This window comes from Lycorma delicatula, chromosome 5 (genome assembly GCF_047948215.1).
Source record: "Lycorma delicatula isolate Av1 chromosome 5, ASM4794821v1, whole genome shotgun sequence".
In the NCBI taxonomy this organism is placed as follows: domain Eukaryota; kingdom Metazoa; phylum Arthropoda; class Insecta; order Hemiptera; family Fulgoridae; genus Lycorma; species Lycorma delicatula.
Genome location: NC_134459.1, coordinates 164,655,446 through 164,675,842, shown reverse-complemented (window position 1 = coordinate 164,675,842; position 20,397 = coordinate 164,655,446). Strand labels below are relative to the sequence as shown.

The 20,397-nt window shown below is 31.1% G+C and overlaps 1 protein-coding gene across 1 annotated transcript; it reads right to left on the bottom strand.

Annotated features, from left to right (window-relative positions):
• Nucleotides 1-48: 48 nt before the first annotated feature.
• Nucleotides 49-20,117, bottom strand: LOC142325559 (ATP-dependent RNA helicase DHX8-like). Its single transcript, XM_075367448.1, has 4 exons — nucleotides 19,978-20,117; nucleotides 15,990-16,075; nucleotides 8,209-8,588; nucleotides 49-99 (listed from the first exon to the last, which is right to left on the bottom strand). Exons 1-4 carry the CDS (start codon nucleotides 20,069-20,071, stop codon nucleotides 93-95), a joined length of 567 nt encoding a protein of 188 aa, XP_075223563.1. The 5' UTR covers nucleotides 20,072-20,117; the 3' UTR covers nucleotides 49-92.
• Nucleotides 20,118-20,397: the final 280 nt, after the last annotated feature.

Below are 20,397 nucleotides of genomic sequence, written 5' to 3'. Positions count from 1 at the left end.
AATTAAAAATAAAAATCTTATGTCACCAGTTTAGTGTCACAGAAAGTACCGTGCTTGCCTGCTACGCCAAGGGCGTCGGATTCGATTCCTTGTCAGGATCTGAAGACAATTTTACAACTTAATCCATACAATCTTTAGTAATTAATCAGAAAAAACACACAACAGGAACATTTGTTTTAATATAGATAATAACAAATATTAATGAATAGTACATAAGGGACTCACGATATAAAACGATTATTACTAAACTTATCTCAAGCAGACTACCGTATTTCACAGTACAATCCAGCCGTCTATAAAACAAATATGCGCGCGAACTCGAACGCACAAATACACATTTAGTAAGGATTTATTCACAAATTATACTTAGAAATCACAAAGTAATTTTTCGCGTCTCATTTAATTTTTGTGATCGATTTTGTCACCTCAGTAACGCAATAAAGAAACCAAGTGATATACTAAAAGTCACGGGTTTGATTCTTGATTTGGACACCGGATCACAATTTGTTTAGCCAGGTTTCACATATTAAAAATAAGAATAAACTGAAAATCTCGGGTTCAGTTTTCGGTTTAGAATTAGTATTTTCTCAATAATTACATCTACGTATAATGCTTATGAGAAAACAAATTAAATAAATAAAATAAGCCCGTGAAAGCAAAATTTTTTTATTTAAATTGTTTAATTATTTTGTTAATCGTCAGTAAAAATCATAGCCTATAAAATTTCACATGTATTGCGCGTTTTTTTTTTTTATTACAATTCTTTTAAGTTTATGAGTAAGTTAATGTTATTATTATTTCAGCACGTATCAACTAATGACGTCGCCAGTCGCCGAGGTGGAGTATTAATATCTTCCCTCTCATCCTAAAGGTCCCGGGTTCATATCCCGGTCAGGCCTGAAATTTTAATTCATTTCAAAATTTCAATATCGTACTTCCACACACAACCTCCGACCTAATGTAGCGAATATTTATTTAATAATAATAAATTATTGAATTAAAAAAATTCTACGACTCTGTTATGGAAAAAAAGGAAATGCGGCTATGCTGTCACGACAGAAATGTGTCGATCAAATGCTCGTGAAATCCCTAAATCGTTGAATAAAGTTGATTTTAAAGCAAGCCGTGGATGGATAACACGATTTTTGCACGAAATGATTTGTCAATAAGACGAAAAACGACCGTTTATCAACGACTTCCAGACGCTTATGAACAAAAAGTTTACATTTTCACAAATACATAATAAATCTTGGAAAAGATAAAGGCTATTTGCCTTTTCAAATAGGAAACTATGATCAAACGCATATTCTGATATGCCATTTGACAAAACCGTAAAAAAAGCGTTACGATTCGCACCGGTGGTAATGAAAAACAAAGGTGTATTGTTACGCTTTGCATTATTTCTGATGGATCAAAATTACCTCCGTACATTGTTTTTAAAAGAAAAGCTCTTCCTACCGTAGAGTTATTTTCAGAGCACAGGAATCGGGTCGGATGGACGAAACTCTTAATGTTAGATCGGATCAGCTGCGTATGGCGTATGGATCGTATGCGTATAAAGCGATCGGGAGATTTACTTGATAAAAAAAATACCGGAATGCTAGTAACGGATAGTTATCGGGGGCATACGACCGATAAAGCGAAAGGCATTTTAAAAAAGGGTATGACAGACCAAGTAATAATTGCAGGCGGATTGACATCTATATTGCCACTAGATGTCTGCATTAATAAACCGTTCAAATCTGCATTAAAACAACTGTACGGTAAACGGATGGCTGATGAAAATTTCTTTCTCACGCCTGCAGGAAGAATCAAACGCCGATTTTAACCGGATTTGTGTTTGGATAAAAGACGCTCGGGAAGGTATTTCCGCAGAATTATTAAGGAAAAGTTTAAAAAAATGCGGAATATCCATGCTGTTCATGGTTTCTTCTAAATCTTTTTTACCCTCGACTAGAATTACTATATCATCAGCAAATCGTAGCATCTTTATCTTTTCACCTTGTACTGTAACTCCGGATTTAAATTGTTCTTTAACATCATTAACTGCTAGTTCTATGTAAAGATTAAAAAGTCACAGGGATAGGGAACAGCCTTGTCGGACTCCCTTTCTTATTTTCTTCGATTATTAATATTGCTGTTTGGTTCCTGTACATGTTAGCAATTGTTCTTCTATCTCTGTATTTGAACCCTAATTTGTTTAAAGTGCTGAACATTTTATTCAAGTCTACTTTATCAAATGCCTTTTCTAGGTCTATAAACGCCAAGTATGTCGGTTTGTTTTTCTTTAATCTTCCTTCTACTATTAATCTGAGGCCTAAAATTGCTTCCCTTGTCCCTATACTTTTCCTGAAACCAAATTGGTCTTCTCCTTCCACTCTCCTCTCAATCCTTCTGTATAGAATTTCTAGTTAAGATTTTTGATGCACGGCTAGTTAAGCTAATTGTTCTGTATTCTTCACATTTATCTGCTCCTGCTTTCTTTGGTATCATGATTATAACACTCTTTTTGAAGTCTAACGAACTTCCCCTTTTTCATAAATATTACACACTAGTTTGTATAATCTATCAATCGCTTCTTTACCTGCACTTTGCAGTAATTCTGCAGGTATTCTGTCTATTCCAGGAGCCTTCCTGCCACTCAAATCTTTTAATGCTCTCTTAAATTCAGATCTCAGTATTGTTTCTCCCCTTTCATCCTCTTCTTCCTCTATAACACCATTTTCTAATTCATTTCCTCCGTATAACTCTTCAACATATTCCACCCGCCTATCGACTTTGCCTTTCGTATTATAAATCGGTGTACCATCTTTGTTTAACACATTATTACAACATAGAATATACACATAATCTCTGCCGTCATAGACACATCGTCTATAACAAAAAGAAGTCGAGAATTCAAATTTATCATTTTCTGCTAAAATGCTATAGCAATTCTGACCAGAAGATCCAGGAAAGATCACGCAGATGTACCACAACCACCGTTCTCACAACTGTTGTTCAAAATTTTTGTCTGGCGAGTTGAAGTACCAGTGGGAGATAAAAATTTTGGATAACATTTAAAAGCGATTAATTACCTAACATACAAAAAAATCTTGGTAGTTTGAGAAAAATTCCAACAAAACAGTTAACAACCTTTAAATTTCTCCAACGGTAACATTTTGTTAGAATTTTACCGGTGAAAAAATTAACTTCAATTTGGAATATTCCTCCTTCAATATGAAAAAATAATTGCGGAACGTGAGTAAGATCAGTACACGTTAATGACCGCTTGATGCACATAGTTGCAACGTGCTGCTGATGGGGTTGCCACCCGCAACAGGAAAGTATATCAAATATATTTTGCATTACTTAAAAAATACTTTATTAATAACTAATATTATTAAACTTAATTCGGTAACAATAATGCAATTCTCTGAAATCTTTTGCAAATTTTCCTGATTATTTTCTAAAAGTTTTTGACTTTTCTTGACTAAATTTATATTTCCTGACTTTTCCTACCTGTGGAAACCATGTTAGTAAGCTGTCCAATCCCAGGGAATTACTGACCCCATTTCTTTGAAAATGAGAGTAGTAGCGCAAAAACCTTTACTGCAGTTTGATACAGTCAATATGATAAAAACATATTTAAAAAATAGTCAAGAAATTTGGTAGGTTACCTTGGTTTCAAAAAGAATATGATACAGTACGCATCGGTTCCACTTCAAGAAATGGAGACATTACACGGTATGAATTCCAGATTCAAGTGCTATGACTATTTTGTGGGGTTTTGAAAAGTAGGGTCTCTACAATACTAAACCGCAAAGTATTGGTGAACTTAAAATAAGCTTTTATAATTTAGATGTTGTGAGAAACTTTGAGAAGCTCCAAGGATAAATATTCGCACGAGGTGGACATTTTAAAATAAGAAATGTTAAAATAATGAAACGGCATCATTGACAGAGGCTCAGACATACTAAATGTATGAATGCAAACAAATGTTTTACCAGTTATAAAAATTAAACATCTATAAGAAGAGAGGAAATAAAAAAATCTATAGAATTCTATAGAAGAGAGAATGAGATGGGATAATCGATTTAAATAAAATAACGGTGTAGTAACATTCAATAGAATAGTAATTCTATACGATAAAATTAAACACAGAACTGTGATGCCATATGTCCCAATACATATCTATATTTACATCTATACTATTATATAGACAGGAAGAGGGTTTTTGTTTGTTCAAGATAAACAAAAAGAGAAAACTACTCGATCAATCACAACCAAATTTTTACCGATGTTTCTTGGCATAACTGAAAAAATTTTTCGATATATTTTATCTCAAAAAATCTCTAAAATATATATATAGATATATAGTAGTGGAGATTTGCCGGCTGAAGCGTAAACTTTAATGAACTATGAACTTGATCATCTATCACCGTGTGAACTGGGTTGGAACTGAATGATTTGAATCGATCGATTGAATAATATTACAAAAAGAACAGAATTATTAATAGAATTTACGTTAAATAAAATAATATTAAATAAATGTTAAAAGTTTCTGTTTAACAATAATGGGCATGCCATAAAGACTGTGTCTGAGGCTAGAGAGGTGAAGTATGCAAGCACCTCATGGGAGGCTAGACCAATCATCACCATCAACTGTAACAAACAGGGTGCCTGTTTTGGGAGGTGCAACAGGGTGCTCTTATAATATTTCTGCAAATAATTATCCGATTTTCAAAATTTAAACCGGGTATTTGATAGTATGTTGAATACTAACTTTTGCATGCACCAGGTACACTCTTGATCTAAGAAATCACGGTTATTCGGAAATGTGTATATATAGAGTTTGTCTGTTTTCTCATCACATGAGAACCAACCGACCGATTACTTTCAAATTTTGAGAATAAACTTGTATTCGAGTTATCCCAGGGAAGGTTTTAAGCTGTCGACCGAGGCTCTAGCTCCTTTGAAGGTAAATATATTAAAAATATTCATTATTTCTTCTCGCCCGACGAGGGTGAAGTTGTGAATTAAGGATATTCATTAAGGAAAAAGTAGATTAATCCTTTTACTTCATTTTTATATTTCTGCTACACTGACGAAGAAATAAGTTATGAATTCTTTGCCATACAGGCATCTAAAGCCTGAATACTATATTATTTATCGGTATTATTCTAACAACCATGAGGATAACGTACTGTGTAGGGGTCCAGGAAGTGGCGCCCTCTGGGTAGATGGGAATGGCGACTTAAGCAAGCTGTGCAGGTGTCCAGGGCAAAAATTGGTCCTTCTCAAAAATTGGTAATGGCAAGTGAAGCAAGCTCTGCGGCCATGGAGGTAGGTTCCTTGGCCTACCCGAAAGCCACAAACCCAAGTTAGCTCGTGATTCATCCAAGGGTCCAGGTTCCGGTTAGACAGGCTAGCTAGTATATTATACAGAACATACCAGAAATGAGTAGATGCTACTTCACAAATTAAAAAATAGAACTTCTTCAATATTTGCATGGATGGATCAAGGGAAACCATGGTAAAACCTTGATTAGACCACCATCATAAGACTAGTTAATTAAAAAATGTTTAATTTATAATAATTTTATATTAACTATAAAATAAAATAATATGTGATTTTAATCGCATCTATTTTATAGATGCGATTAAAATCTATATTAATTGTTTAAAATATAAACACTAAATAATGTTAAAGTAAACACATGATGGTACTAAATATAAAAACAATTAAAAAGAAATCGGAGTTCAGAAGGTATTAATTAAAATTGTTTAAGCACACACTGAATGGGATCATTGTTTAACGCTTTGAGGACCAGACCTTTTTTGGAGATGGTTAAAAAAAACACATGCTCATATTATTGTTGTTAAAAAAACTCACAGTGCCTTACGGTGAGTATTTGTAAGCGTGTGCTAAAATATTTATAAAATTTTTTATTATTAATACTTTTTAATTGTTTTTTTTAATAGTAGGAAAACCAATGCACTATCAACTAGAAATATTTTTGTGGTCATATCTTATTAAAAAAGTTTTCTAAACATTAAAGAAACCAAAAAATGAAAAAAAATGAGTTTGAAAACTCATAATCAAGAAACAATTTTACGATGGGAATCATAATTTTTAGAATTGTTGTCCTGTTTTGTGTTAAACCTGAAAATTCCATGATCTTTAGGGAGAAATTGATAAATTTTTATCAAATTTATAAAATTTTTAGAAGTCGGTACACAAATCACTATCAGGTTGAACTTTCCTAAGTTCCCGATCTATTTCACTCTGTGTTCTAAGTACACCGCACATTTTGCGTATTATAGCAACACGCTAATAAATACTACTGGGAAAAAGAAAATAAAACAATAAGATGAAATACGTATACAATGATAAACGCACAATGTTCTCGGCTCATTTACGTACTATTCGATACACCAATAAATACAGTATTGTAAAAGACTAAATAAATAAAATAAAGCATTCCTTTTCACTCTGAAAGTACTATGATTTCACGGCCGATGTAAAACAATAACGATGAACAACATTTACATATTACACGACGAACACGATTAAATGTTCTCTAAAATAAAAACACAAACGGTCGTTAAGTGCAAAATAATAATTATTTTTGTTTACCATCTGAATATTAATTGTAATGTCACGTGCGATTTTAAACAGTAATAAATGTAACCTCTATCAAGCAGACTTCCATGTCTACATGACAATCAAACATGTGATCAGCACAAACATCATTTTGATGCTGACAAAATTTCGCAAAATCATCTTTCTCATGTAAAATGAGATTGACGAAAAATTGCCGGTCGGTTTCTTTACCGTAAAACTGAGCTTAACAAAAAATCAGCTGGTCTTCAAAGGGTTAATTACTATTATTTTAAAATTCATACGCAGATAATATTGTTTCTATAAAAGAAACTTTTTTAATTGTACTTTAAATAAATCAGTGTAAAGATTTTTTAGATAGTTCAGTAATTTAGTAAAGTTGGCAATCGAAGAATAATAAGCTACTTTCACATAAACTGTAGTATTATGTTTCATCACGTGAAAACAGTTCAGCTGTCTGGTTTGATAGAGGTGGATAATCGTTTTAAAACGAAGAAATTATTGAATTTTAACAAAGAATGTAAATTTATAAATATAAACACAATATCGATTTACATAACACTTATTAATCATCTGGTGTTCTGCCTAACGGTGTAGGTCCCTTACTGCAACCAGTCTCCATCCAAATCTATCCCAAACCCTCTTTCACTTGCTGTAGTTCCGATTTTCAACTTACCTATTAACCACATCCTTCTTCTTCCTCCCCTTTCTTTCTCCTTCTTCCAATTCTTTTGATGCGGTTGTTAAGATTCCATTTCCTGTAACTGCATATCCTCTCCTTATTCGTCCATCTTATTTTTCCCATCCTTCTTCCTATTCGCATCTCAAAAAACTCAATCTAGTCCCTCTCCCTTTTCCTTATCACCCGTGTTTCACTTCCGATCAACAAGACACTTCACACATAGCGTTTGACTAACCTCTTCCTTAACTCAAAATTCAGACTTTTAACTCCACAGTAATTTCCTGTTCTTATTGAAAGCTTCCACTGCCACTGCTATCCTTCCTTTTACTTCTGTTGTGCTTTCCTGTTCTCTTACACCATATTTCCCAAATGTCAGTAATTTTTTTACTTTTTCTATTCTTCCTTCGCTTATCTTTACCGTTTACTTCCGTTACTTTAGTTTTTCCTATATTTCATTCCTTCCTCCAGGACTTAAAATCTTTGAAGCACACGCGTGTTATCGGCTAAAATTACCGTCTCATCGGCAACTCTTATTCTTCATTCTCCTTTACATATTTTTTCTTCTAATAAATTCCTAATCATATCTTCAATGTCAACGATTAAGTGTCAATAAGAGACATATTTTATATAGTAAATCACGTATATTTTTGGGTGCCAAATATTGATCTGACAGCCTAATTTTGTATCTTGAAAACTCACCCTTATGACACATTTTTAATAATAATATTCTGTTGAGATCTCTTTTATAATGTCACCAAGACATAACATCAGAATTTAATAAAGCTAAAACCAAGGTGCATACTGTAAATAATTTAAAAAAATAAGTTAAAAAGAAAAAACATGTTTATATAAACCAACCTACGCAAACAAATAAAAATTTAATTTTATAATAGAAAAACAAAATAAATTAATTAATACGTACACTTGAGAAGGTGTCAGAGCCTCTAAAGCTGCTATCGCATCATCGACCATATCATTTTCATTGTATAATTTTTTCATTTTCTTACGTTTCTTTTTACTATGGCCATCGTCATCGTTATCTTCAATCTTATCTTTATCAGTTTTATGTTTCCCTTTACTCTTTTTATCGTTATCGTTTTCATCATAATTATTATCATTGTCTTTACTATCTAATATCGATTTAAATGAATCATTAGGTATAGCAAGACCTGGAAACTTTTTCGCTAGTCTATCGGCACTCATTAATGGAGGTGTTTTATCTATATCATTATTAATATTTGATGATGACTTATTTGGTCTCATATGTTGTATGATACGTAAAAGATTTGAAATAAATGAATCCTACAACAACAAAAAAAACAAACATTAATAAAAATATGAAACGTATACATACAATCTCAAATATACAATTCAGAATGTTATAAAGATACAAAATAAATATATTTACGGTAGAGATCGGTCGGGTATTCCTTTATCGACGAATAGCACGCAACCTTATAAGCACCAACGGTAAATATTTTCAATTCCACCTATTAAAAAGCAACATCGATTTCTTAATGCGTACTACTTTGTCTCAAAATGAAGTTAACTATATGAAATACAGCTTACAAGATGTATGTTCACTACAATATCTTTATATAACAGAAACTAAATACAAATACAAAGTAGCAATATCTATTGATATGTTTTAGTGTAACCTGAACTTTTAAAATGTAGCTTTTAAATAAAGTATAATTCTATTACGTTATACCCATTTATTAACTAGTAGCTGAGCAAATGGTAGAACTCTCATTTTAGTTTGTTAAATTTAGTAAACTAAGGACACATGATAGGGAAAGGCTCAGTGAGTGAAAAACAGTTGTACAGAGTACTATTTTGAAATTGAAAATTTAACGAACAATTGTTACACATAAATTGTTCAATGTTATTTAAAAATTTAATAGAAATTAATTTTTTTTTTAAATAAAAAAATATATAAAATTATTTTTTTATTTTTTTTCATTTGATTTATCTGTTTTACAAACACACAAACATAAAAAAAAATTAAGTAAGAATAAGACTTCATTTGGCCAGTAATTTATTATATTTATTTCACAGTAAAAGGTTTGTAAATAATAAAGCATATGGAAAAGAATTATAATTAAAGAAATAATATTAGGATGATCAGAGATAGAAGTAAATTGTTTGGCTGATGAGGAAGGTGATGTGATCCTATCAAAAAAACTAAAAGACAACAAAAATACAGATAAAATATTACGGGAAATAGCTGGTAAAGTTGGATTACAAATTTTTTTGAAAAGATAAAAGTTATGATTAAAGATAGAAAAAATAACAGCAGAGAGATGAAAATAAATTATGGAAACATTATAATTATTGATAAATGTAAACATCTAGAAGAATATTTAATACCAACACGAAAACCTATTATTATTCCTTTGAAAGAAAGAGTAAGAAAGATATAAACTGCTTTAGGATCTACCAAAATACGACATCTGTTCAGAAAATAATCAAACATTTTTAATAACACACCAAGCAAGATATTTAGTGATGTGCGGTTGGCAGTATTATGTTCCACATAATCTCCTCTGTAACCACACGTTCTAGGATTGTTGATATCTCACTTACTTCTCTTGTTATTGTTATTTGAGTGTAACGTGTTTAAGCAATAGTAGTGATTTTTGTAATGTGCGTTTTTCAGGAGCAACGATGTAACCTAAAATTTTGCGTCAAACCGGGGAAAACTTTCACAGAAACATTTCAACTTTTGAAACAAGTTTACGGAAATGATGTTCTGGATCGTATGCGATGTTACGAATGGTTTTCACGATTTAAAAGCAATCATCAATCGATTAAAGATGATCGTCGATCAGGAAGGCATTCAACTTCAACCGATGGCATCAACGATCTGGTCCTATTGACCGTCAGAGAACTTACAGAAGAGATTAGCATCTTGATCGAATCATACTGAGACATTTTGACTGAAAAACTGAACGCGCATAGAGTCGCAACAAAGGTTTTTCCTAATTTGATGTCTGAACAGCAGAAAGAACATCGAGTGGACATTTCTCTGCAACTTACTGAACAAGTAGATGACCTTGAAACATTCACGCAAAGGATCATAACGGGAGTTGGATTTACAACTACAACATCGACACAAAAGTTCAATCGGTCGGATTGGCAAAGAGTTTCCACACACCAAGAAAGCACGTCAGCCTCATTCCGATGTCTGTGATGCTCTCTGTTTTTTCGATTTTAATGGAAGTGTGCATTTTGAATTCTTCCCTCAAAGTGAAACGGTGAATCGTGCATACTATCAAGGGATTTTACAATGGTTATGTGAAAAAATCCGTGAAAAGAGACTGGACTGGTGGCGAGACAACTCATGGTTCCTTCACTGCAATGATCGCCTGCACGCTCAGCTTTGTCAATTCGTCAGTCTTGTGCCAAAAATCAGATGACTGTCCTCCCTCACCCTCCCATCTTGCCAGACCTGGCTTCTTATGACTTTTTTTTCTAAAATTAAAATCAGCGATGAAATATGCCATTTTGAGACTATTGATGACGTTAAAGCAAATTCATCACATACCTTAAAATCCATTTCGAATGAAGCAGAAACAATACTCAGAAAATAGTGTGAATAAGGAAGGGAGTACTTTGAAGGGGACAAGAACCAATAATCTGTAAAAGTAATAATAAAGATTAAAAAAATAAAGTTTGATTATTTTCTGAGGAGACCTTGTGTGTACACAAGAAAGCACTCTTCATCATCGTTAAAATAATGCTATAGAATGTTTAGCACAAAGAAAGAAGATGGTGATGGAGGTGATTGAAAAGAAAAGAATGAAAGGAAAATTTTGAGGAAGATTCTAGGATTAATTAGAGTAAATGGAGAATACAAGTTAAGAAACAATAAAATTTATACAAAAGAAGTTGAAAAGATTTCAACAATATTCAAAATGAAAAGATTAATATTCTGTCACATTAAATTGAGGATGATTAGTGACGAAACTAGAGGACAATTCTGAAAGAAAAAAAAACCAGTTTAAAGTAGTTAAGGAAGACATGGGAAAAGGAAATATCAAAATTAAAGGTGTAAAAACACAAGAGATTATAGCGATATGATAAAACAAATAATGAAACCTCAGGTTGAACAGAAAAAAATCAAATCCAAATTTAAAATTGAGTGAAGAATGAAAGAAAGCACATGCGCTTAGAAAATATTGGGAGAAAAGAAAAGAGAAACATCTGAAAAAGAAGAAATCATAATTGCAAATATACAATGAAATCATAAAAACCATTACCAACTTAGGCTAACATAAAAATGTTTCATTATTGCCTAAAATAACAGCATAACCAGAAAATTGTAACAATGGAACAAAGAGCTTTAAAATGTATATAAGATTTAAAAGTGCCATAACTTTCAAAATAGTCCCCTTGGAAACTCAGATACAAATTCTAGAGCTCTGCTATAAACATAATGCATCCTGAAACTCTTTTTTGGTAATTGTAATCAGCACCACCTGCAATTACACTTGAATTTCGTCTACTGGCAAATCTTGGCTCCTTTAGCTTGATTTATAATCTGGAGAAGAAAAAGCAGTCATACAGAACTGTCAGGCAAACACAGTGAATGAGGTACAACCGCTAAGTTTTTTTCACCAAATATTGCGGCACAATGAAATTAATATGCAGCCTTGCATTATTGGATGAAGGACTCGGCCCATCCTTTACCGCTTTTCTGGACGTTTCCTTCAGAGAATTTTCTATTAACCATCTGACCAGGAGGTACAAACTTGGGGATAATTCCATTAGTATCAAAGAAACAGATGAATAAGGGTTTCATATTGTAATTTCACTTAATGAGATTTCTTTGGCGCAAATGAAACTGGGTTCTTCCAATGGGACGATTGCTGCTTAATTTCAGTATCGTATCTGTAAACCCAACTTTTGTCACCTGTAATGATCTTGGTAAGAATCTAAGTCAGTTTAACATTCTTTCAGTTCACTACAGACATTTATACGTTGCTGTTTCTCATTACTCAGCGTCCTAATGTTGAATTCTTGTGAAAAAATTTACTAACACATCCCATATGATAATCCCGCACTACATTACAGATGTTTTCAATAATCTATGATCTTTCATAATCACATTCTGAATAGAAATTACATTTTCCAGTGTAATACCAGTTATCCTGAATGTTTGTTTATAATCAACATTAAATGTTTGACCGTTTTTAAAATAAATATTTTATCCAGTTATACATTTATACCTGGCCTAAATCACGGTTAACAAATGCTTGAGTTAATATTTTGTAAATATTTACGACTGTTTTTATCAACTTTAAAATAGAACTTGATACAGATATATTGTTCTCTCCTGATCGGTCACTGAAAAATCACAACTAAACAATGGACAATGGAAAACTGCCTGTCAACAACAAACACTTAGATAAAAGCCACTAAACATACAGACTTGTGAAGGGCATATTACACCGCTATTAGTGGTGTTCTGACCACCGAGGTTGTGGTTGTAAGAGATCATACGAAGGCAAAAATAGGTTGAGTAAATACACTGATGGAAATGTCTGCTGAGGCATTTGCATCGGTGGCAACCTGACAGAGGCCAAACATGACTATTTTTTGTTACCAAGTTTAGAGGATCTAAAAGATGACCTCTGGTATAGGGCTATGATAGTGAAGAGGCTTCCTCTATGCAGTAGATGTGGGGGGGGGGGGTAGTCAGGATGTACTAGCCACTCATTCATACAAATTTATAGAAGTTTTGGGTAGAAACTAGTATCACATCAACAAATTAAGAAAAGACTTTAAAAAATATTTATTAATTTTATCAAAACAAACAAGTTTTAAACAAAACCATTTATTTCAAAGAAAAAAAAAAGTTATAAAGTAAAAAATAGATAATACAGTGAACACTGTAATCACATCAAATGGAATTATAGGGCAATATATTTTAGACAATAACAACCGCCATGTGGTAACTATGATTTCAGAATAATGCAACAACATAAATCAGATGTTTCTCAACAATAAACTGAAAAATTATTCAATGAATGACACCATAAGGTTTCACAGCAGGATGGGTCTACACCCCATAATGTGAGAATATCCATTACTGCTTTAAAAGATCTTTTAGAAACATTCTAAAAAGGTGATATGTTTTGGTGAAACCAATAGATATTTTGTATGTAATTTTTCTTTACTGAGATTTTTAAAATGCCGAATTATTCTACCGTCATTCTCACAGCACTAATGAACTGAAAGCTAGGCTTCATGATGCGATCTCCACTAAGATGTTGATGCGAGATAAAGAAAATTTGCATTTAAGAATATAAGAATATGTATTCATGAGTGGTAGTCTCTACAGGAAGTTATCTTTAGGAAATGGATTTTTTTAAACAAAATTGTGATTCATAATATCAGACAGCAACTTTTCAATAATAATGTTAAAATAAGAATAACTTTAAATGACATTATATATTTATTTAAATTAATTATATAAATGAATAATTAATTATACAATCTTTTATAGATTGTTTTAAAACATTTTAAAAGGATGGATAATTTACTTTAAAAAATAATACAGAATTTCACAATCCAAAGGATTGTACCGTATTACATAAATACAGTTCTGTCTCCTTTGTCAGAGATAAATTTTATTAATTTTTAGGAATAAATGTTTCTTTTTAGTATTTAGAAGGTTGAATAATTAATTAATTTTCACCTAAGAGTCATACAAATGTGGATTAATGTCTAAATTTGCCATAATGTGAGGGATGAATTCAAACGCATCATAGATCAAATTACATTTTAAGCAGAAAAAACAACCGTCAATTATGATAACTGTACTTTCCAATTGTTGGATTTCAGGTCAAATTCATTTAGAGGTTCTGAGTTAAACTAGATTTAGTTACTGGTCATCGACTAATTGGGAATAGGAATAAAAGACCTGCTTTTACCCCACAGGCAGCTCCATCACTAATTCAGCTTTTTTTTTTCTCCAAGCCTCGGATGGGAAGTAGAATCATTGGAAGTTGCACAGCTGAACTACCCACTTACTTAGCTCAAATACGTTTGCTTCACCAGTAGATTTTTAATCACGAGAGCAAACATTTCCTTATGATTATTTAACTATACAGCAACAATCCACCATAACTGTATACATACAAAGACGGTTTGATAAGTTCATCTGCGCAAAGTTATGAGGTAGCATTCATAGTACATTTTTGAAATCATTCTTAGTTTAAAACAACCAGCAATGAGCATACACCAAGCTTCAGTCAAGTACATTCATAACTCTGTTATTGTTGGCAGTCGTTTGAGTTGATAAAATATTGTTGGTAAGAGAAAATGGACAAAACAGAGCTTTGTGTGATGATCAAATATTACTTATGGAAGGAAAAACCGCAGAGAAAACTAAAAGTAACTCAGATAAATATTATGATCAGTCAATTCCATTGATCAGAACAATTTAAAAGCGATTTGATTATTTTCAGACCGATCATATGAGCAAAAACAACTGAACTTCTGGATGGTCTGTTGCAGTTACAACAGAGAATATAGGAAAATAAAAGATATAGCACCTCTAATGCAAGACTAAACAAGTGAATCTTGAGAAAACAGGGATAGAAGTTTTTTTACAATAACATTAGTTCAGCATAGCTCATTTATTAATTACACTACAGAACATAATTTTATATTTATATGCTTTAGTGAATTTCAATAACTGTAAAAATATGATATTTTTGTACCGAAAATGTACTGCGGAATGACTCCTAAACCGTAAATTTTTGGGTTACAATAGTTCTGCATTAGGAGTACGAAATGGTGATAGAGGATAAAAGATCAAAAACATGTGAATTCACTATGACGATAAGAATCTGAAATGAATTGACGGATCATATTTCACAGCAACATTTAAATATGTAAAAATTGCCTAAAAAATTAACCTACCTAATAAACAACTGGACATTTCTAAACAGTTAATGAAATTTGAACATATTATTATCAACCAGAAAGCCTGTTTGGCTGTTGATCAGCTAAACAAACAGCCAAAACAGTCAACTTGCTGAAAACTTAAAAAAAAAAAAAGATGAAAACTTCAACAGAAGAAGGCCACTAACTTTAGGGATGCTTTTAGTATAATCTTCATCGATTTTCTAGACCAAAAATAAAACTATAACCCAGCAATATTAAGCCATTTTGCTTAAATAAAGAAAAAAAAACGTATTTGAAATAAAAGAAGTCTATTTTTCACCAAGTCAATGTACCCCTCACTCTTTTGCAACCGTAACAGAAAAAAACTGATTGAATTACACTACAAAGTTCTTCCATGTCTCCATACTTACCGCTTTCTAATGAAGAAGAGGCTTGATGAAAAGAGATTTACATGAAATGAAGTTAATTTGCCTATTTTTAATAAATCATATTATAAGGATCGATCAAAAACCTAAAGCAATGTTTGTTTAAATGTATAAACTTGAAAGGAGATTAATTTGAGAAATAAAAAATATTATAAAGTCTTCTTTATTTTTGTAGAGACTTATTAAAGCCCCCTAATAATACAGTCATCCAGTATTTACTAGACAAAGCAATCACCCAACATAGGCTTACATCCTTATAAAACAAAAAATAAAAAGGGGTCAAGTTTTACTATAAAATTATATTTAAGAATTATAATTGCACATCAAAAAAAGATGGTAATAATAATAAAATAATACTAACAGAGAATTCTGCTCCATTTTCAATAAGTACACTCTTGAAAGAGTCAAACGTATCATTTTTTTCAGCAAGATTGATAATGAACTCGGCTGTAACAAAAAAAAAAGCAAAACATAATAATCAGGAATAAGCATAAACTTATAAACAAAAACTAACAGAAAAAATAATAATTGTCAAAGAAATAAGAAATTTAACCTTAATACCATATACAAGGCTATCAATAAATTAACTTCAGGTCAAGTAAAAAAAATTCAATTGAATAAATGTATATATACACGAGGGATATCTCTAAAGTAAAGACCGCTGGGAAATTTCTCTGCATAAGGTTGGCGAACCTATATCGTTCATGGCCACAATAGTAATGTACACACTGCATTGTTGTCTGTACGTTTACATATTGTTGCTTTTTTTCAAATTTTGGGCCCAAAATAAATAATGAAAGGCTTAGGGTAACAGGCCTGTTTTTTACATTTTAACTGTTCGGTACTAGAAGTACTTATAAAAAAAAAAGGATTGTTAATTGGACTGCAAAATAGTAAGATTTTGAAAATGTCTAATTTTTGGAACCCAAAACCCACATGTGGGACAGGTGGCAGAAATCTGAAATTTCTACAGCACTAACTACTTTAAACCCATATAAAATTCATTTTGTTACTCAAAGGGGTTGACGAGTAATTAAGCTAACAAATTCGCTAAAAACACCGTTCCTTCTAACCGTAAACAACGTATCAAAATGGTAAAACTTTGTTAAAGTTGATTTATTGCAAGTGAATTGGAAACCAGAGCAGAATGTTTGCCATCTGTGAAGTGTTTCGCAGATTTCCTAAGAAGTTGTCAATTTCCATTTTTCCACCCTTATAAAGCCAGATTATATGAATAATATCAATAATTTTTGCAAAAGTTATTCTAAATTAAAAATTAACATAACACTAAAGGTTTAAGCTGTTGTTTTTTTTCCACGTTGCTGACTTTTGCTCCAGAACTAATACAGGAGCAACAGCGAACAGCCCAGCAAATCAGTGTATTCAGATTTCAAGTGGACTTTGAATAAGGGAAAAGTAACATCTCATTCTGAGTATAAAAATAAGTTGCTACGATCTGTATCTGAATAAATATAATAGTCTTCATGTTCAAAAAATCAAGATAAATTGTTTACATTAATTTCAATAGAACTGAATATTTTAAATTACTATACAAATACAAAATAAATGTATTGTCGATCGGTTAATATATTTATAATGCAAACTGATTAGTGTTTCATTAAATAACCTAACTTTCACGTGCAGTGAAATATTTAAAATGAGTAATACCTCGTTGTTCCTAACAATTGTTTAAACAGTGTTCTCTCCTTATAAATAATTTACTTTCTCTAATTGAATTTGCACATAATGATAATTAATTTACACATAAAGAACATCAGTATCTTCATGATTGCAAAACAAAAAATTTTCATAAAGTTTCCAACAGACAATTTTATTTGTGGAAAAATTAACATCAATAATTGAACTCTATTATGTTTTAAACAATTAGTATCGAAAACCGAATGTATTTTTGAATAATTAATAGGTTTACATAGTAAACCTGTCATTAAAATATTATAACCAGTTTTATTATAGGGCATAATTGAAATGAAAAATAATATATGCGTAATTCATGCTAAAAAACTTTTAAAACAATTTTTTTTAAAAGGTAGCAAGAGGGTACTTACATATTATCGCCACCGCAGCTATAGCTGCTGTTTAGGTTATGTTGACTTCGTGTACTGACAAATCGTACGTATATAAAAATGACCTAACTAAATATAACCTACGCTTGCTTTGCTTGCTAACCTTTTACATATTAACGCCACCGCAGCTTCAGCTTTAAAAATAAAGTAGGTCAATCGGATTTCAGTGCTATAACATTAAGGTTATATTATTAATAAGTTGTATATATTATGCATATTTAATGTTAATTATAAGAGGTTAGCGAGCGAAGCGAGCATAGGTTATATTTAGTTAGGTTATTTTGATATACGTACGATTTGTCAGTACACGAAGTCAACATATACGTACAAAGTCAACATAACCTAAACAGCAGCTGTAGCTGCGGTGGCGTTAATACATAAGTAGCCAAGAGATTTTAAGTTTTTTGTGAATTACTTCTAAGGGGTTAAACTACCATATCATACAAAAAGATTAGGAGTCTTATGTCAGTCGAATTAAAACCCACTATGAGTAATATTGTTTCTGCAAAAAGGAAATTGATTAATTGTGTTTCAAATACATTGGTTTTTTTAAAATAATTTGGTAATTAACTAAAAATTCCAATAGAAATATAATAAGGCTTTTCTCCTATAAATATAAACCCATGAAAAAATTAACAAGTTTAATTTTCTAATTATTATTGGTCGGCATATTTATCGTCACCAAAAAATATTCTGACAGCCATTTTGTATCTTAAGTCCAAATAGGTGTTGTTATACTTCTGATGAGAATATATGTAAGCATAGTAAATATTTAATAACAATGAAGTGCTTAGCGTTTTTATTAAGGCGATTCAAAACAAAACGATACGGTTTGATTTTGTCATAAAAAATAATCAATTTGCTCATCTAATAAATCACCCACAAATTTCTCTTCATGGAATACACAAATAATATTATCAATAATGAGAATTCTATCTCAGAGAAACGATATTTCTATCTAAGAAGCACAATGTAATATTTTTATCCATATTTAGTCATACGCTTAACATTTTCTAGCTCAACTTGTAAACTCCTGAATAAAAAAACTGTACATTATCAAAATTCACCACTTTTTAAACAATGAACATTAGTTTTTCAAGCATTTATGACTGTAATCGAATTACTGAATTCATTGAAATGTTATAAGGGTGTAAGCTAAGGGCAAATTATATATTCAACTGAAATGAAATAACATAGTGAGAAAATTAATTAACTTAATTTTAGTATTTAGTAAGTTACAATACCAATCACCATTTTTTCTGTCTTTTAACAAATAAAAATAAATTATTCAATTTTTGGATTTCGTAGGAGTTAATTTTTAGGTTAATAATTTTGCTTAAGTTGCCATAAGCTTTCCTTGCTCTGCCAAGCAGTACTAAAGAATCTCTTAACTCTAATAAAATTCTAAAGTATAACAACACAAAGTTGCTCACAATTTTTGTAACCATAACCAACATAGAATATCGTTTCAAATTGCAAATGAGGTGCAAATAACAGCCTATGCAAATTGGAAAAAAGATTACCACCATGGTATTGCAATTTAACATGTAGATTTCTGATCATCTGACATTAGTCTGTAAGAGACAAGAGGACCAGTTTGTTTTTTTTAAAGAAATCATAAAATTTACCTTTTTAAGTAAATAAAATATATCAAAAATTCTTTATGAAAATTACATTTATTTATGAATATGCTACTTTTAGAAGCAATCACACACAGGCTTTAATCAACTCAAGACTCATTCAAAGTTGTTTTTGCTGTAAAATTTTTATAACCATGAAATAGAATAGAAAAAATAAGTTCAGAAAACAACTGTATCAATAAAACGAACTGGTTAATCTTAAAATTCACAAATTGAACAAAATGTTATTTTGGTTACCAATAAAATTTTAATTATGTATAACGCAAACCTGGTTTACAATGGGGTGTGAAAATAAAATACAACTAAATCTGAAAGACTAAAAAACCCTAATAAAGATAGGTCGTACAACAAAACGAACTGCTAATAAAACTTTAGTTAACTGAAGAGTACTGACAAAATGCAATACGTTTGATAAACCACATAATATATAAAACTGCATAGAATAAAGTTAAAAGAGGAGAATAATAAATACTATCAAAAATCAGATAAGAAAATAAATAAATAATCTTTTATATAGTATAAATGTAAACAATCAGAAATTAGGTTAGTACTGTAGTATAAATTACTCTAAAATAAACATATTTAAAACAATTACTTTTAATAATATATCTAGCAAATTACATACCGAGATCTTTATCATTTAATCCTAAATGATTCTCCAGTTCCGTGCATATTTTTGAAACTAAAGAAAGATGTTCTAGCTTCTGTACCTCATCCATTAGGTGCGTTTTTAACCATTCCCGAGTCCACCACTACATAACGATAATTTATCTTCGATAGTTCAAAAAACGAATCGATAGCCAAATATCGATTTTTTTAATTAAAAAGGTTACACTGAAAAGTTATCGGTTGCTGTTAGTTCATTCATAGTTTTAAGCTCCTCTGTCTTTCAAGTTTTTATTTTCTTATGAGAAAATAATTTAATCAAGTTACCGATTGTAGGGTTAATTTATAACCAATAAATTACACCTACACTTAGTTGTGATTTGACTGGTTGGAACGTTTTTAATTAATCTGGTCCGCGAAACTCAAAGCAGAAAAAATA